This window comes from Hyperolius riggenbachi, chromosome 5 (assembly GCF_040937935.1).
Source record: "Hyperolius riggenbachi isolate aHypRig1 chromosome 5, aHypRig1.pri, whole genome shotgun sequence".
NCBI lineage: Eukaryota > Metazoa > Chordata > Amphibia > Anura > Hyperoliidae > Hyperolius > Hyperolius riggenbachi.
The window spans coordinates 273,458,347-273,478,417 of NC_090650.1; the positions used below are offsets into that span (position 1 = coordinate 273,458,347).

At 43.7% G+C, this 20,071-nt stretch overlaps 1 protein-coding gene across 3 annotated transcripts in view; it reads right to left on the reverse strand.

Moving 5' to 3' along the window:
* The window catches only part of NUP153 (nucleoporin 153), a 179,938-nt gene that overhangs the window by 69,205 nt on the left and 90,662 nt on the right, over positions 1–20,071 (reverse strand). For 2 of the 3 annotated variants that reach the window (XM_068236948.1, XM_068236950.1), the window contains exons 11-14: positions 17,918–18,035; positions 16,565–16,690; positions 8,963–9,025; positions 6,397–6,495 (exon numbers count right to left, since the gene is read on the reverse strand). In XM_068236948.1, coding sequence (XP_068093049.1) covers positions 6,397–6,495; positions 8,963–9,025; positions 16,565–16,690; positions 17,918–18,035 — 406 coding nt within the window. The remainder of the gene's footprint in view (positions 1–6,396; positions 6,496–8,962; positions 9,026–16,564; positions 16,691–17,917; positions 18,036–20,071) is intronic. The other variant, XM_068236949.1, reaches the window with a different exon arrangement.

Here is a 20,071-nt window from a genome sequence, read left to right on the forward strand (position 1 = left end):
TCCACATTGTCATATTACTGCCACAAACATGAATCAATTTTATTGGAATTCCATGTAAAAGACCAATACAAAGTGGTGTACACGTGAGAAGTGGAACGAAAATCATACAGGATTCCAAACATTTAAAAAAAAATAAAAAAAATAATGCAAAGTGGGGTGTGCGCAATTATTCAGCCCCCTGAGTAAATACTTTGTAGAACCACCTTTTGCTGCAATTACAGCTGCCAGTCTTCTAGGGTATGCCTCTACCAGCTTTGCACATCTAGAGACTGAAATCCTTGCACATTCTTCTTTGCAAAACAGCTCCAGCTCAGATTAGATTGACAGCGTTTGTGAACAGCAGTTTTCAGATCTTGCCACAGATTCTTGATTGGATTTAGATCTGGACTTTGACTGGGCCATTCTAACACATGGATATGTTTTGTTTTAAACCATTCCATTGTTGCCCTGGATTTATGTTTAGGGTCATTGTCCTGCTGGAAGGTGAACCTCAGCCCCAGTCAAGTCTTTTGCAGACTCCAAGAGGTTTTCTTCCAAGATTGCCCTGTATTTGGCTCCATCCATCTTCCCATCAACTCTGACCAGCTTCTCTGTCCCTGCTGAAGAGAAGCACCCCCAGAGCATGATGCTGCCACCACCACCTTATTTGACAGTGGGGATGGTGTGTTCAGAGTGATGTGCTGTGTTTTCTGCCACACAGAGTTTTGCATTTTGGCCAAAAAGTTCCATTTTGGTCTCATCTGAAGAGAGCACCTTGTTCCACATGTTTGCTAAGTCCCCCACATGGCTTGTGGCAAACTGCAAACCGGCCTTCTTATGCTTTTCTGTTAACAATGGCTTTCTTCTTGCCACTCCCTCCATAAAGGCCAACTTTGTGCAGTGCACGACTAATAGTTGTCCTATGGACCGATTCCCCCACCTGAGCTGTAGATCTCTGCAGCTCGTCCAGAGTCACCATGGGCCTCTTGACTGCATTTCTGATCAGCGCTCTCCTTGTTCGGCCTGTGAGTTAGGTGGACGGCTTTGTCTTGGAAGGACTATGGCACAACTGTAAACCTACCATTTCTGAATGATTGCTTGAACAGTGCTCCATGGGATGTTCAAGGCTTTGGAAGTCTTTTTGTAGCCTAAGGCTGCTTTAAATTTCGCAACTTTATCCCTGACCTGTCTGCTGTGTTCTTTGGACTTCATGGTGTTGTTGCTCCCAATATTCTCTTAGTACAAATACAGCTGCTTTGTGATGGCCTCAGAGGTTTCCTAACATTAGATTACACACAGGTGCACTCTAGTCATTAGCACTCATCATGCAATGTCTATGGGCAACTGACTGCACTCAGACCAAAGGGGGCTGAATAATTACGCACACCCAACTTTGCAGTTATTTGATTCATGTTTGTGGCAGTAATATGACAAAATGTAGAAAACTTCAAGGGGGCCGAATACTTTTGGAAACCACTGTAGATCTTGCACAGACCAAATAAATACACTGCGCATTATAATAGAACAATGTCTGAAACTAGGAGTCCCATTATATTTGGTCTTCATAGATTTTCTCAGGGCATTTGACTTCTTGGAAAGAGTATATATGGAGATCTTTAGAGAAATATCAGTGTTCTCCCCAGAGCCTATTACCCGGGCGGAGCGCCCACCAGATCTCTGTCCCCGCCCGGCTGCTGTGATTGGCCGCTTTCTGCATCATTAATTCTTTCCTCCGCACGATAGACATGACAGCTTGGAACGCAAGCAGAGACACCATCTCCGCCCTCCTCCTCAGCTCCTTCCTTCCTATCAGCAGCGTGGAAGGGCGGGGAAATCTCATAGCAGAGAGAGGAACAGGCAGACCGAGGGAACTTTCAGCTGGAGTCCGCACTGAAAAGAATGTGCGGTTTGATTTGTTATCTTTTGGTGAGTCACTCCCGCTGGCTACTACAGTGGACAGACGCTCTTCTCTTCCTCTCCGTCAGAGCAGCATGTACAATGCCCCCTTCCCCAGGTCCTTCAGGTCACAAGAATGTCAGAGACCTCAAAGAAGTGTGGCACATTAACATATCAACATGTTTCTTTATTCTTGAGCATTCGGTGAGAGAGATAAGTGGTTTACAGAGGCTGTAAAAGGCAGCTTTCATTCTACTTCCTGTGTCTCTGCACTTTATCACAAGCTGACACTTGGTTTGCTAGCTATTAACCCCAAATTGTTCAGTTCAGTTCCATCACTGTATTATCTAGCTTTCAGTATGGGCAATGGCAAAAAGTTTAGTTCAGCATTTTACATCAAGTTTAGCCTTTTTTTTTGTCTCAGCAGTTAGTTATTTAGGTTGACAAAGACATACATCCATTGAGTTCAGACAGACTACTTGTATGTTCACAAATCACTGTGCTGTACAGAACAACTGTAGTGAGAGGTATAAGGAGGCTGCCATCTTTATTTACCCGACAGCCTCGCTGAGCCTTTGCCTATAATACTTTTAGCCATAGCCCCTGAACAAGCATGCAGCAGATCAGGTGTTTCTGACATTGTTGTCAGATCTGACAAGATTAGCTGCATGCCTGTTTCTTGTCTGATTGAGACACTACTGCAGCCAAGTAGATCAGCAGGGCTGCCATGCAATGTGTATTGTTTAAAAGGAAATAAATATAGCAGCCTCCATATTCTTCTCACTTCAGTTCCCCTTTAAACTAGCATGGCTTTTGCAAAGTCTTCGCTGGAGTTCTCACCACTCATGTCGCCTGCCCGTGTGATCAGCTTTAAGTCAGCACTCCTTTGCAACTAGTGTGTGCAGCAGCAGGAGTAACATACATTGCATGCAGGGATGGTGAATGGTGTCAGGTCATATATGTGATGATGGGGCTATGGCACTAAGGCCTCATTCACACAGGTGCTTTTCAGGGAATCCTTAGAGCTTTGCTGAACGCCAGCGAACAGAGAATCGCTATGACAAAGCTGCCCTATGGTGGCATTCACACTGCAGTTGCGATTTGTATGAAAATCAGAAATGCACTGCATACAGCATTTTGTGAGTATTCGCAATGCGATTTTTGTTTCTTGAACAAGTTATCGTCCCACCCAGTAGCACTCAGTGTGATGCTGACCTCTCCCCAGCCAGTGCGATTCCCCAGCCAGTATGACCCTCACTCTCCTTTCAGCGTTTCCTTACTTTCTGAGCCAGCAGCACCCTGCGTAACCTTACTTCCCCACCCGGCTACTTTTTCATGCCACCCGGCTGGAAAATATTTCTGGGGAGAACACTGAATATGGAATACCAAGAAGCCTCAATCCTTATACAGCAATTCTATGAGGATTATACATGCCAAGTCGTTCACAATGGCATGCTAAGTGATCCAATAGAAGTCAACTCAGGAGTGAAACAGGGATGCACCATCTCCCCCACTACATTCCTGATAGTAATGGATCTGGTCATGAGGAAAACATGCCTTGGAAACCGAACTGGACTACAATGGGGGCTGACAACATATAAAGGATCTCTACTTTGCAGAGGAGGTTTGCTTACTTGCCCCAAATTTCCAACATATGGAAACAAAGTTAGCCCATCTACTAGAGGAGAGCAGGAAGGTAGGTCTGATAATTAACTGCAAGAAAACTAAAGAGATGCAATTAAACAGCAACATAGATCCTAAACAAAAATTTCAGCTGTATGGAAAAACCTATAGATACTGTGACTGAGTTTCAGTATCTGGGCAGCTTGATGACAATGGATGGTGGTACCAGTGCGGATGTTAAAAGCCGAATCAAGAAGGTGAATGCAGCCTTTGTACAGCTGTATCAAATTTGGAGATCCCATGATCGTTCCACAAAAAACAAACTGAGAATATTCCAGAGTAACGTGAAGACAGTCCTTCTGTATGAATGTGAGACATGGAAGGTGACAGCAGAGATAACAGCCTCCAAACACGTATAAACCGCTGTCTTCGAAGAATAATAAACATCTGGTGGCCAAATGTAATATCAAATAAAGTAAATTCATAAAAGGCTGTGTGGGGATAAAATCTTGTTGGGAAAATACCGCATTTGGTATTTTAGACTTGTGTGCCAATTCATAAAAATGTTTACAGTTGCAATAGAAGTTCGGGGATTTCCCGAACTAAGCTGGCGGTGCTGATACATTTTCTCTGTGCAGAGACAGCGTTACAATTAAAGAGGCATCCCCAACTTCCCCTTTAGATGTGCATTTTTTTGTTTAAACTGCGTCTGTTTGCCTGAATCTGCACTTAATCTGTCTATTAGTCTTTCTAAACAATCTATTTAAATTGTCACAGCTTAGAAGAACTTCAAGAAATGTTACACATGCAGGCTTTCTGATGTAAAAAAAAAAAAACACTTATGAAAACAGGTACCCATGTGTGCTCCATGATCAAAGCAATGTTAAAAATATTTTTGTCCAAGTTTGCTAATTTCAACAAAATGGACTGGAGACAACTATAGGTCAATACAATGGCAATGATGAATCTGTGCTGTAAAAAAATGTGCCTTGCAAAAACTTTGAAAGTTATAATCTGTATTATGTGGTTTGAAAAATAAAAATTATATTAAAAAGAAAAAAAAAACAGCCTGGGGCATTCTGGAAAGCCTTGTTTGTCCTGCTCTCACCTCTGCTGCCTGGGAGATCTGTCTCCATTAACTTTTGCCTTATCACCTCTTCAAAGTAAGCGGTGTTCTCTGGCCCGATACCGCCTGCTCTAATCTTTATAAATTGACATTTAGTGACATGTGTTGAGATAATCACCGCACAAGGTGGAAATTTACCTCACTACTCAGGAATTTCAGCTTTTCATGCGGTAACAGGTTTTATGAATTGACAATTTGCTAAATGTTCGGTAAAGTCAGCTGTTTTTAGCATTACTGCATGCGGGAATGCTTTATAAATTGACCCCAAAGAGTTGTGGGAAAGAACCCGAAAACAACAAGTGGACTTTCAGATCAAACACAGAAAGTGGAGATGGATTGGCCATACTCTTCCCAAGGATAAATCAATCAGTTGAGAAAGAAGCCTTAAAATTGAATCCTGAAGACAGCAGGAAAAGAGGAAGACCAAAGACAACTTGGAGAAGAAGTGTGGAGGAAGAAGTAAAAAAGGCAGGGAAATCATGGACTGAGACAGAAAAAAAAATACCGAAAAAAAAACATTGCACAGGACAGAAACCGGTGGCATACATTTGTTGAGGCCCTTTGCTCCAGTGGGATACAAAGGATTAATTAACAGCTTGAGGACCACAGGCTTACACCCCCCTAGTTACCAGGCGATTTTTTTTACAATTCAGTGCTCTGCAGCTTTAAAGAAAACCTGAATTGAAAATTAAAAGTCAAAATAAGCATACACAAGTCATACTTACCTTCCATGTTGTCTACTCCTCAGTGTCTTTCTCCTGTCCCGCGTCCTGTTTGTTCACTATGATCAAGGGAATTTTCCGTCCTCCATTTTGAAAATGGCCATTACCCATAACAGCTTTCTGGTCAGCACACAGTTAAACTGTAACATCGCCCACTTGAGCCATAGGGAAATATGGTCATTACCTGGTACATCAGTTTTCCTCTCAGCTATAACTGACAGCAACTGATATTTTATTGACAGCAACTGATATATTTCAGATCTGACAAAATATTGTCAGAACTGGAAGGGATTATTATCAGAAGAAAATGGTGAGCTTCTGAAAGGAACTGATGGCAAGGTAACTATGTAATGTTCATTTGAAGTTACCTCATGTGTTTATTTTAAATATTTTTACTCAGTACAGGTTCTCTTTAACAGTTTATTACTCGGCCATTCAACATAGCACACAAATGAATCTTGCCTCCTTCTCTTGCCACCAACAGAGCTTTCTGTTGGTGGCATCTGATTGCTGCTGCAGTGTGTTTTTTTTTTTTTTTTTTTTTTAATCAATTTAAAATGATTTTTTTTTTATTAAATCACCGACCGTTTCTTATTGGCATCAGCCTTTGAGAGGGGATCACATTGTGAGCCTCTCGAGGGGACAGCTTTGTCACCAAGCTGTCCTGTGTACATCGCTGCACTCGATCACAGCACTGTACAACCTAAACAAACTTTTTTTTTTACTCTGCCAGCCATCGATCGATCGATGGCTAGCAGGCTGATATCGGAGCAGAGCTACGTCACTCAGCAGATGCATCCCCGCTAATCTCCGCCCCCAAGACTTGATCGCAATTGGCGTTAGGCAGCCCTGGGGGAGCCACCTTCCAGGTGCCGATCGGCATTAGGCGGTCAGGAAGGGGTTAAACATGAAAATAGATGAATACACACTTCACAAAAAGTTGTCTTGATTTTATTTAACTAGTAATAGTGAAAATAATGGATATCAAAAATGTGTTGCTTGGTGTTAGTCTGACGCTTCAGTTTTTGTTGAAAGTGCGGTTTTACTTACTGAAGATGCCGTTGTCTGGTTACTGAAATTAGTTGACTTCATCAGCGGCTGTGAAAACTTGAAGCTTGAAGCATCTGCAGACTTTGTGAACTGAATCTGCTGAGGAAAAAAAAAATTGTAGGTTAAGATCCATGCAGGACAATTCTAGCACCATGTACTTATGACTAATCATTTCAAAAATATTCCAGTATGTTCAGTTTCGTTTTACTACCCAAGAAGGAGTTACAGACTTGGACAAACAGTAAATCACGGTATACATAGAACACAACTGAACATATTTTTACTTTACAGCTTTTTTTACACTGCAAAACGATTCAGATTCGCGATTTTCACTGGATACTAGCAACACAAGAAAAACGCAGGAAAATGCAGCATGCAGGACTATTTTTTTTCTAACTGCATCAAAATAATTAGAAGTATTACTGGATTCATAATTGAATGATTGAACCCATATGTACCAATTAGTGGACACTGCACAAAGTTCCTGATAAAGCCTTAGCTCTGTACAATGTGTAATCCTTTTTTTAAAAGAACTGTAGTGAGAATATGGAGGCTGCCATATTTCCTTTTATACAATACCAGTTGCCTGGCAGCCCTATTGATCTATTTGGTTGAAGTAGCGTCTGAATAACACCAGATCAAATATACAGCTAATTCTTGTCAGACCTGACAATGGCCTCAATTCACTAAGATCATGCTGGAGATAATAAGGCAAGAGAAAACTTACCTCCACATAAGAGAGAGTTATCTTACCTCCTCTGTAGTTACATTTTACCTCCTCTGTAGTTACGTTTTACCTCCTCTGTAGTTACGTTTTACCTCCTCTGTAGTTACGTTTTACCTCCTCTGTAGTTACGTTTTACCTCCTCTGTAGTTACGTTTTACCTCCTCTGTAGTTACGTTTTACCTCCTCTGTAGTTACGTTTTACCTCCTCTGTAGTTACAAGTTACCTCCTCTGTAGTTACAAGTTACCTCCTCTGTAGTTACAAGTTACCTCCTCTGTAGTTAAGTTACCTCCTCTGTAGTTAAGTTACCTCCTCTGTAGTTAAGTTACCTCCTCTGTAGTTAAGTTACCTCCTCTGTAGTTAAGTTACCTCCTCTGTAGTTAAGTTACCTCCTCTGTAGTTAAGTTACCTCCTCTGTAGTTATTTTTACATGCAGTTAATAAACAGCCTGTCTTTAACTCTGGAGTTATTTTATGGATTGAAGGGTTAACTTAAAGACAGAAATGTTAACTTTAGGTTTGCCTGAGGTAAAATGTTTCCTGAATACTACATGCCTTATCACTATGGTAACAACTCTAGAAGAGTTATTAAAGACAGGAGATAAGCTTAGTGAATTGAGGCCATTGTCAGAAACCCCTGATCTGCTGCATGCTTGTTCAAGGTCTATGGCTAAAAGTATTAGGCAGTGGATCAGCAGGATAGCCAGGCAACTGGTATTGCTTAAAGCGGATCCGAGATGAAAAACTAACTATAACAAGTAAATTGTCTATATATCTTATCTAAAGTCTAGATGGTTTACACAGCAAATCTAGCTGCAAACAGTTTTAATAGAACATGATTATTCCTGTGATACAATGACAGCAGCCATGTTGTTTGTAAACATTACACAGAGGCAGGCTGATCTGTATCTTGAGCGATCAGCCTAATCCCCTCTCCTCATCCCTCCGCCTCTGAAATCAATGGCTAGTAATACCTCCCCCTCCTCCTGACCAGACTGAGCTCCCATGAGCCCTTGCTACTGCCAAGGCTCTCTGAAAACCTGTGGGCGTGGCTTTTTTAGTTTATAGGGAATTAGAGTATTAAAACAAAAACAAAAAAGTATTTGGCTTGAGGAATGCCCTATAAACAATAGGAAAGGAACACAATTATGCAATGTGTAAAAGTTTCTCCTTGGATCCACTTTAAAAGGAAATAAATATGGCAGCCTCCACATACCTCTTGCTACAGTTGTCCATTAACATTTTGTAAAAAGGAGAATTTCCCTAAATGACGGACAGGTTTTAGAACAGGAACAACATTTGTAACAATACTGTTAATGTATTTTCCTACCTTCCAAAAAGTTATCAGCAGCAAAACTTTTGAACAATAATTCTAGAAACTAAAGATAGGCATGAATGGTAACACAGAGATACTGTTAATGAATGCTTTGTGGAACTCTTTAACCTAATAATTTTGATTACTTCCTACTAATAAAACTAGATGCTGTTGTCAAAGAATAATACATTCATGACAAATGAATATGAACTCAATATCGCTGTTCATAGAGGTCAATAGCAAATAGTGTAAAAGTGGCATTTTACATGAGAATCAACAGGGAAAAGGACAGTGTGCATACCACATGCACACTGTCCTTTTCCCTGTTGATTCTCATGTAAAATGCCACTTTTACACTATGTGCTATTGACCTCTATGAACAGCTATATTGAGTTCATATTCATTTGTCATGAACAGAGTACAAATAACTGATCAGAATAATACCAACAGGATTCACAACACACAAAAAAAAATCTCTCAGTTACAAAAACAAATTGTTTCTTATAAGGTAAAACGTTTTACATACTGCATTAGAAGCTTGTTTAAATAAAGTAGGTGCTGGCGTTTCTTGGCTCTTCTCCACGCTTGTCTAAAAGTAACAGAAGAATAAGTTAAAAATGTATTAAAACGCACATGACAAGGTGGTTTGCTAGACCGCTAGTATGGATTAAAAGGAAATAAATATAGAAGCCTCGCTTTAGGTTCCCTTTAAAAGAGAACCTGCAGACTAAAAATCTACTCAGCAGAACTTTGTCTTTCTTACCCAAGCCTCATTTTTAGCTGCACAGAAGAAAACTGCCCGGGCATTTTTCCCCTGATGCTGTGCAAAGCACGATGGGATTTCTGATTTTATTCTTGTTCTGCTGTTTTAGTGCAAATTTTTTTAATTTTGAATTTGCGATTTGAAGCCTAGCACGCGCAGCTGGGAGGGCTGATCAGGATACAGGACAGTTGTAACTGTCTCATACTCCGTCACCGCCTTTAAACCAAAAAGATGGCTACCCCCATAAAAAAAAAAGATGGCTGCCCCCATGAAATAATCATTTGCCTATTCTTTTAAAACAGGATGGGTAAGACATTATATTACCTATCTATTTTAATTAACATAACTAATGTAACTTAAATGACAGTATGTTTGTTTAGGCTGAAGGTCCCCTTTAAGTAAAAGTCCTGATCATTTCAATCCCAATTTTGCCATCTGGGTATAGTTGGGCAGAATCTTGCAGTTTACTAATCCTTTTACACCTCCACACTATGGCCTAATTGTTAGATTGTTAGGCACTGAAATCTGTGTCCTGTGATGCTGACGTATGAAAGCGAACTACCTGAGAGGCGTGGTAGAGAGGTTTGCTTGGTTTGTATATGAAGCTATGGTCTGAAACAGAGCAGGTAGCTGAGCAGCTCAGCCTGGACTGGGATCTTTTCTTGGAAGAGAGTAGCAGTAATTAGCACTAGGGGAAACGTTGCACAGTGAGCAGACTTCAGGGGGATAAGGTGTGTAAGGTAAAAGTTGGTAGGTGCCAAGAAGCAAGGAGAATGAGACAGAGGACAGCGCAAATGACAGAAGCCAGTGCCCGGCAGTCTAATCTGACCACACTAATGTACTCTGACTTGCAGAGGAACACTACATATAATACAGAGAAGGTTGTAGAAACAGAAAACGTTACACAAATTAGAGAACACTGCCTGCCCCTTCACACTAAAATGCATATTAGGAGTAAAGAAGCAGACACTCGCAAATAAAGGGATTTACAAAACAGATCACAACAGTAAACCAATAAGGGGCCAACTAATGATACCATCTTGACTGTACAATCTTACTATGTAATATCAGGGACTACCTTAAGTGTCCATTCAAAGTCTGTTCACTCAGTTCACCCTTCTACTAGATTAATTTAGTACAATCAAGATTGCATTAGTGGGCAACTTTAGGGTAGACTCCTGAGGTGTTTATTGATGAACAATTAAAGTGTTCTCTACCTTCAGCCTTCTAGCTGCCTCTATGTATGGGGCTCCACATTTTAAACACCAAATGGAATGGGTTTACCATTTCCAAAATTACTGCTATTCATTGGGTATTTATATTCTAAGTAAAAAAAAAAAAAAAAATGTCTTAAAGGTAACCTAAACTGAGAATGATATGGATTTTTCCTTTTTAAATAATACCAGTTGCCCGACTCCTCTGCTGATCCTGTGTCTAATATTTTCAGCCACAGCCCCTGAACAAGCATGCAGATCGGGTGCTCTGAATGAAGTCAGACTGGATTAGCTGCTTGCTCATTTCAGGTGTGTTATTTAGCCACTGCTACAGCCAAAGAGCTCAGCAGGACTGCCAGGCAACTGGTATTGTTTAAAAGGAAACATCAATATCCCTTTCAGTTTAGGTTCCCTTTAACCTCCCTGGCGGTACGCAGTTTCAGATGCTGCGTCCGCGGGAGGATTTTTGAAAAATAAAATTCGATCCAACTGCCTAATCTAGCACTTTGCTAGCTAACCGTGGCCCCCAAGTCCCCCCGGCACTGCTCTGATCCCCCCTATTGCCGCCGGCAATATTTACCCGTCCGCAATCGCCGCATCTTCATCCTGTAGCTTCAGTCGCTATGGCGACAGACATGACGTCATTGGCATCAAGCGCAGTCCCGATCCTCCCCATAGCGAAGCCTGGAGCCGATTGGGAGGCTGCGCCATCGCGGGATCCCTGGGGGGGTTCGTATAATGGCGGCGATCGGGGTGAATGGGGGAGAGCGGAGGGACTTGGGGGGGCATCATTAGCTAGCAAAGTGCTAGTTTAAAGGGAACCTAAACTGAGTGGGATATGGATGTTTCCTTTTAAACAATGCCAGTTGCCTGGTAGTCCTGCTGATCAATTTGCTGCAGTAGTATCTGGATCTCACACCTGAAACAAGCATGCAGCTAATCCAGTCTGGCATCAGTCAGAGCACCTGATCTGCATGCTTGTTGAGGGGTTGTGGCTAAAGTATTAGACTCAGAATCAGCAGGAGAGTCAGGCAACTGGTATTATTTTAAAAGGAAAAATCCATATCCTTCTCAGTTTAGGTTCCCTTTAAGCAGTTAGATAAAAATTTATTTAAAAAAAAAAAAAACTCCGGGGGCCATGTGATCCTCTCCGGCTGCTACCCCGAGCGTAGGTCGGGCTTACCGCCAGGGAAGTTAAGCAGAGATAATTCAATATGCGATGTCCGTATATTTTCCTTGCCTGCCTTACTGATAATCCTCTTCTACTAATAAGTATCTATAACCCCCATCTATACTTCTGCAATAGTAATTATAGCATTACTGTTTGTTGCAGCTCACTCAAATGACCCAACTGTTAGGATGGACAACTTTGATACCATATGGGCTGAAAGGTTGGATTGCTTTGATAAGCTGTGGAGTGAAGCTGGAGACTGCTTATTGTCTGCCTTTGCCATTAATTATGGCCTTTGACAATACATGTACGCCCAGCAAGACTATATCTATCTATCTATCTATCTACACATACACATACACATACATACACTAGGGCTGCACGATTTTAGGGAAAAATTGAAATTGCGATTTTTCACTCAGAAATTGCGATTTCGATTTTTTCACGATTTTTTTAAAGCAAGCTTTAGCACTAAATTGCACATGTATGCAGGTGGGGCCTTCTGTGAGGACGCTGGGCTGGGGGCAGTTAACAATGTACGGCGTATTGCCAGGGCGGAGTTGTACTTTTTACCGCCCTAGGCCCACCATCACCAGCCGTCCCCGACCAACAGCATCTCAACCAAACCCTCTCCCCCATCTCTCTCCCACACACACACACACACACACACACACACACACACACACACACACACACACACACACACACACACACACACACACACACACACACACACACACACACACACACACACACACACACACACACACACACACACACACACACACACACACACACACACACACACTATCCAAATTACCACACACCCCCCCCACTCCTCTCCTGCAGCATAGGTAGCAATGTGACCCCCCCCCCCGTGTAGTATACATAGCCACTGGTGGTCGGATATTGGGCGGCAACAGACCTCCTGCAGAATTGCAAGCGAAATGAGGAAGGAGTGTAGGCAGTAGCTTTTACTTCTGAGCTTTGCAATCATTCAATCACCGCTTCTGGCTGGAACCGAGTCCGCTACAATACCGAAGCTTCCTCTTCCCCTTAGCTGCGCTGCTCGTCTCTTTATCAGACATCTCTCACACGTGATTCGCCGAGATGTCCGGTGGAGGACAGACAAGCAGACGCTAGCTACGACTAGCAGTGCATACTTTTGAATGTTAATGAGCTGGGCAGAGGGGCGAGTCCAGTCCAGAGCGGCACAGCGCCACCAATCACTGGATAGAGATGGTATGACGGCGGCGGTAGGTAGAGCTGTACCCTCTGTACAGCTCCGCCTACCGCCTCCGTCCTACCATCTCTATCTAGCTATTGGTGGAGCTGTGTGCCTCTCTGGACTGGACTCGCCCCCCGTTGCCCGGCTCATTAACAGTCAAAAATATGTACTGCTAGTCGCAGATGATTGGCTCTTTGTGACAGCGCGGCGGTAAGGCGGAACCATGCGGCCAAGCGCAGCCAACGCTGAAAAAAACCGAAGCTACTGACGATCTGAAGAGTCTGCACGTGAATCGAGGTTTCGGTTTTAAACTGCAAAACCGTGCAGCCCTAATACACACAAACACACACACACACACACACACACACACACAGCGACACCAAATCCAGATTTGACATTTATGGAATTGGAGAGAAAAATACTTCTTAACCTCAACGTATGACCACGCATGAGCCCTGCCCCCATTGGAATCAGCTGCAGAGATGGACAGGGAATCCAGCGGCAGCACGGAGGATACATTACACATATATGCATAATTTGTAACAATTCCCAACAATTCAACAACATCCCGGGTACACTACACGTTCATGCTACTTTTTTGTTGCTAGTGGCCATAAGGTAAATTTAGTTAAGTATTTTTGCAACCATTTCAGCCGGGCGGACTTGAGCTTTACGTCCGTAGCGGCAGCAGCTAGAGCCGAAGGGACGCGCTAGTCACATCCCTGCAGTTTGGGGGGTCTGCAGGCGATCCTGCGCAATCGCGCTGCTGCTGCTAGCTTTGGGGGGGGGGGGGGGGGGGGGGGAGTGGCTGCAGGGGACAAAAGTCCCTTGTGCCAATCAGAGCATGTCCGCTGTGAATAAAGACTTTTCGTTAAAAAAAAAAAAATAAAAAAAAAAAACAACAGCGTTTATTCTTTACATACATCTCCCGCCTGATTTCCGCCACTGATCGTTAAATTTATGAATGGAAACAATGTTCCCATTCATAAACTCCCCGCCGCCACTGGGATCAGAGCTTCCCTTAGTTACAATGTAAATGATACATTGAATCCTATTAGCTTACAAAGTATGCTTATAAGATTTTTGCTCAGCGGGGACATCTTGTGGCCAAAAAGTAAAATACACCTACTGGCTTTAGGGGAAAAAAATATGCGTGTCAAGAGCGCATCTAATTATTAAATATTGGCCTAAAAATTAGTGGTGGATGTAAAACAGAAAAAAATGCACATTTCCAAATAAAATATTGTCACCATACATTGTACTAGGGATAAAATTTTAACGTTGCAATAACCAGGACAAATAGCCAAATATGTGGATTTTAATTATGGTAGCGTGATTTTAAAACTATAATGGCTGAAAACTGAAAAATGATGATTTTTTTCCCATTTTTTTCTTAATATTCCCATCATAATGCATTTAGAATAAAATTCTTAGCATAATGTACCACCCAAAGAAAGCCTAATTGGTGACGGAAAAAACAAGGTATATATCATTTCATTGTGATAAGTAGTGATAAAGTTATTGGGGAATGACTAGGAGGAGCGCTGACAAGGTGAAAATTCCTCTCGTCCTTAAAGGACTTCCGAGGCCAAATGTCCCAAAATGTTAAATACCTGGATCACTTTTGTAGGCACGGAGGACGCCGTCCGCGCCCTCTGTGCTGCTCAATAGCCACCCGGGCCGATACCGACCCGGGTCGGGCTCTCCTTGCCTGCACTGACATGGCCGCCGGAGCTGGCCGCGGCTGCGCAGTCCGCATAGCCGCAAGTGTGGCTGCGCAGCTGTAGGGCCAAACCCCCCCCCCCCCCCCCCGATCCACGCAACAAGAAACCGCCTGTTGCATGGATCGGGGGGTTGGCCCTAGAGCTGTGCAGCCGCACTCGCGGCTATGCGGACTGCGCAGCCGCGGCCAGCTCCAGCGGCCATGTTAGTGCAGGCAGGAGAGCCCGACCCAGGTCGTGATCGGCCCGGGGGGGGGGGGGCTATTGAGCAGCGGGGACCCGGCGGAACGGCACGGATGGCGTCCTCCGTGCCTACAAAAGTGATCCAGGTATTTAACGTTTTTGGACATTTGGCCTCGGAAGTCCTTTAAAGTGTAATGGCTGATAGTGTAATGGTTAAGGGTTCTGCCTCTGACACAGGAGACCAGGGTTCGAATCTCGGCTCTGCCTGTTCAGTAAGCCAGCACTAATTCAGTAGGAGACCTTTGGCAAGTCTCCCTTACACTGCTACTGCCAATAGAGCGCGCCCTAGTGGCTGCAGCTCTGGCGCTTTGAGTCCGCAAGGAGAAAAGCGCAATATAAATGTTATTTGTCTTGTCTATTTGTCTTGACACACGAGGTGAAATACTAAAAAAAGTTAAATACCTGCATGAAATTTGAATGCACAGAGGACGCCATCCGCGCCGTTCCGTCGAGTCCCCGCTGCTCATTAGCCCCCCGGGCAAGCTCCTGACCCCACAGCCCGGGTCGGGCTCTCCTGCCTCCACCATAATGGCCACTTGAGCTGGCTGCGCAGTCCGCACAGACACGAGAGCGGCTGCGCAGCTCTAGGGCCTCCCCCCCCCCGCGCTACAGGCTGTCTCAGAGAAAATAATCGTTAAACCACTCCCCCCTCTGGACCTCCTCTAGGACACCAGACTGTGCTCCAGAGCATTGCGGATCGCAAACGATCCCTCACACCCGGCTCCCGCTTCTTCAGTGGGCTCCGTTCAGGTCTGAGATATCTGTCCACCTATACCAGGACCTCAAGGCACAGGAACAGCTACTTCCTCCCAGCGGTCACATCAACTGGACTCTCTTGACTTACTCCCATTCCCTACCACCACTACCTCCCCATCCACCTCTCCTTAGGACGTTCTCTATACCAGCTGGAACGGTCTTAAGCAGGTCTACATCGCAGAACTCCATATTTCTTTACTTACTTTTTTTTGTGTAAATGTTTTTGTTATGGAATTGCTGTATTCATATCGTGCTTGGCGATAAAATAAAATGAAATTAAAGGAACCAACCTCTGCGTGAGCTGGTAGAATCCTTTGTTTTCTATATATTTGCATTGTTTTTATGTATGTCTATCATTTTCTCAAAAGAAATCTTATGCTGGGTTTACAGTTTCAAATAGGCTAGATGATCTTTAAAGGAGCCCACACATCTAGTGATGTATGGGCAGACACACCAAGAGATATAAATCGCTCTAAATCAAAGAGATCTGTTGGCTGCACATACACCGCAGGCTGATTCGTAATCGACTTTGGCATGAAATCGCTCAAGACTCAACATCGTAACATTGCCGATTCTGTCTACCTCCCAAATGTTTGTGCCAACTCCCAGTCTCCTCCTCTGTCTACCCCAAGCACTGCCATCACACAGAGATCCACCACATGGAGCGTGACATCACACATATGCACCTCGCAGCACTTGGGGAAGACATGGGAGGAAAACAGGAGTCACAGTAGCTACACAGGCGAGATTTACAATGCACGGACAATGGGCGGGGACATATACATTTTTGGGGGGGGAGAGGGGGGGGGCAGTGGCATTGGTTCCACTGCATTCAACAGATCTACCTCGTTGCCCAAAATATTTCAGCTTGCTTGATGGATCCATGACCAATTGTTGGCCTGAAATTGGTCAAATCATTGATAGAGCGTGCTTGCACCAATTTTCATCAGATTCCATAAAATACTGAAGTTGCAATATCGCTAGATCTATGACCAGCCTATGTTTTCAAGAACAATGAAAGGTTCTGCTTACCTTAATGCAAACTGGTTGACTCACAGAAGGTGATGAAGTCTTTGGTTCTGGGTTTAAATTAAATTTCGGAAGTGCTGCCGTGCTTATTGGCAAAGGTATGTCAGGTAGAAGGGGAACCTGTACTTCCTACAAAACAGAATAATCATCAATTAAACAAACCATAGGCTCAAAACCAAACAATACAAATTCTGAAACCAATCATCAGTGTAAATTAGAAGCATTCTCTTTGAAAATTCAGCGCGGTGGCCTCTGATGCGGAACAGTTCGGTATTTTGTTGCATGCGAATGCAGAGTGGATAGTACACGTCCACCTCGCGGTTGCGCTTACTGTTTCCGTTCTGCATCCGTACAAGTGTGAACCAGGCCTTACAAAGGTAATTAGTTCCCTTGAAAGCAAGAGGTTTAAAAAAAAAAAAAACCTAAGAGAAAAATTGTACTTTTACTTCTAAAAAGGTCTTTTTTCAGATATCCCATGGTTTAGTTTTCATTTACATAGTAGTAGTTTTATTGTCTCTGCTCAGTGGCAGTGTCCCAGAGTTAAAAATACATGAACTATTGACCTCTTTCTATGTCTCCCCTGCCCTCCAAAGTTGTATTCTGTGAGGAAAACTTATGGCCGTAACTTGCTCATCAGTGAGGTTTGCTATATTTGTATCAGCGCCTGATTTTTCTCCTCTACACGTCTTATATTCCAAACTTTTTTTCCTTTATAATTCTGCTCAGGTCACATTAAAAGGTAGGTGCGAGCTGGATAAAAAAATAAATAAAAAAAATAATAAAAACATAAGATTTAATTACCTGGGGCTTCCGCCAGCCCCTGGCAGCCTAGGTGTTGATCATCGCAGCTCCCCTGCCAGCCGGTGGCCCGAGGTCCACCACGTTGCAGATACTGACCTCGCCAGGTCAGCATCTTCTGCGCCTGCGCTAACGCACAGCCATGCCTTTCTTAACTGAGCTCATGTGGTCTGGAGTGCTATGCGCAGAACGAACCAAGCCACGTGAGCATGATCATGGGCGGCAAACTCACGCAGAAGACACCGACCTGGCAAGGCATCCGCAACGGAGGGGACCAGGGGCCACCGGCTGGGAGCAGAGCTGTGGAGAGGGACAGATAGTCTGCTTGAGAAAGCCCCGGGTAAGTAGATCTTTTTTTAACCAGCTCGCCTTAAGTGCCTTCAGGTATGCAGTTTCCTTACTACAAAACAGACCATGTGAAGATTATACAACTCTGTTTATAAGTAAAATCAGTTACTGTGTTTAATACTCATGGTCTCCATTGATTTAAAAATTCTGCACACTTGTAAAACCAAGAAAATGAAATAGACATTCCTTTTGAAAAAAAATTATTATTACCTCGTCAGAAGTCTTTGTTGACACTCGATCACGCACCCGCTCTGTCATCATTTTGCCTCCACCTCTTCCTGACGTAAAGCCATTTGAAGCAGGGGTACTGAAGTTGGGATATGAAAAGCTGCACAACAGAAGGGAAAATATTAAGACTGCCATGTCCTTTCACCAAAGTTCTACAGTATATAGAATACGCTTATTACTTAGTACAGATGTGGTTCTCATTTTAAAACTTCTGTACATGTAAAAGGATCTTCTGTTGGTCCTACAAAATACTGTACGGTTTCCTTTTCCTTTGCACACACTTTGTAGACTTTTAATACATAAAATACATTTTGTATCGCACTACATTAGTACTGTACTAGATAAATACATTTTATTATTTCCCCTTAGCTATTTTAACAGCTATCATTCCAATTTTAATTTGCGTTCAGCGTACCTCAGTTCTCAACATGTGGTTCACATACTCCTGGAGATACTGTGAACATTAATAGGTTATGGAGAGCCACCCCTTACTGGATTAGTGCAAACTTAATGATAAGGAGCCAGCGGATATGTATCCAACTTCATGCACAACACAAAAACTACTCCGCTGTCTCATGCACATATAATAAATTTATTGATAGCCTTGGCTGCATCTTGCTGTGATACTGACATTTTAAAACCAACACAATTTAAAATATACTACCTGGCCAGGAGTGCTTAAAGCATTAAAGGGATACTGTAGGGGGGGGGTCGGGGGAAAATGAGCTGAACTTACCCGGGGCTTCTAAAGGTCCCCCGCAGACATCCTGTGCCCGCGCAGCCGCTCACCGATGCTCCGGCCCCGCCTCCGGTTCACTTCTGGAATTTCTGACTTTGAAGTCAGAAAACCACTGCGCCTGTGTTGCCGTGTCCTCGATCCCGCTGATGTCATCAAGAGCGCACAGCGCAGGCCCAGTATGGTCTGTGTCTGCGCAGTACACTCCTGGTGACATCAGCGGGAGCGAGGACACGGCAACGCAGGCGCAGTGGTTTTCTGACTTTAAAGTCAGAAATTCCAGAAGTGAACCGGAGGCGGGGCCGGAGCATTGGGGAGTGGCTGCGCCAACACAGGATGTCTGCGGGGGACCATTAGAAGCCCCGGGTAAGTCCAGCTCATTTTCCCCCGACCCCCCTACAGTATCCCTTTAAATGGGGCCAGACCTACTCATCTGTGCAGCGCGATCGCCCAGCCTCAGCCTACGCAGAAAGCAGCACACTGAGTTAGGTCAATAAGGCCCTCTACCACCACCAAAACACCGCACGCTGTGAGATGCTATTCTATTTGAACCAGTTCTGCATGCTGGGATTCCTGAATCCTCAAAGCGGTTCCTTGATACGCTGGTATTCATTCAATGGGCATTGATGAGCAAACAGCAACTGGCATGTAAACGTTACAGTTCCCATATGGTCGAGGTCACTTAAGAAGTCGGAGCATGTGTCACTTAGCAAAGTTGTGGCCAAGGCCTTTATACTTGCGCAATTTGATGGGGAGCTCCAGCTCACATGACTACGTGACCTGCAGTGCAATGGGTCTTGGACGCCTATTCAGCCGCGCTGTGCGCTTCCGCCTCCAGACGCTTGTTGGATCATGTACCGCTGTGGGATCCCAGCTTAGTTGTCAGAGTATGGCTCAGCATGCCGGCATTTCCTCGTGGTGAGCCAGCGCGAGCACTCCGGCGGTAGCCACGCCTACCGACACGTTTCGCCCCGCCCACGGGGCTTTGTCAAGGTAGCGAGTGATTGAAGGTCTGGCTGTTCTTCCTCTTATGCTGCAACGTCATCACTCCGCCTCTGGCTTGAAATCACCATGGTTACCCGTGGATATACAATCTCTTATCATAAAGAGCAGCGGGTGAGGCTATACAAAAGAGGAACATGTCATTTTTACTCATATAACGGAACTCTGATTTTCCTCAGTTGAGATACCAGATAGTGAGATTGCATAAAGCAACTTTTTATTGTTTTATCTCAATTTTGCCTTCTTTTTTAAAAAAAAGAATATATAGTAAAGAATAATAAAAGGAGATACTTTCTGATTACAGGAAATATACCAGATTCAAATCTGTATTGAGTCCTCTAGGTGCCAGTGTTCCAAGACGGTAAATCCAAGTTTGCTCAATAGCTCCTTCTCAATAT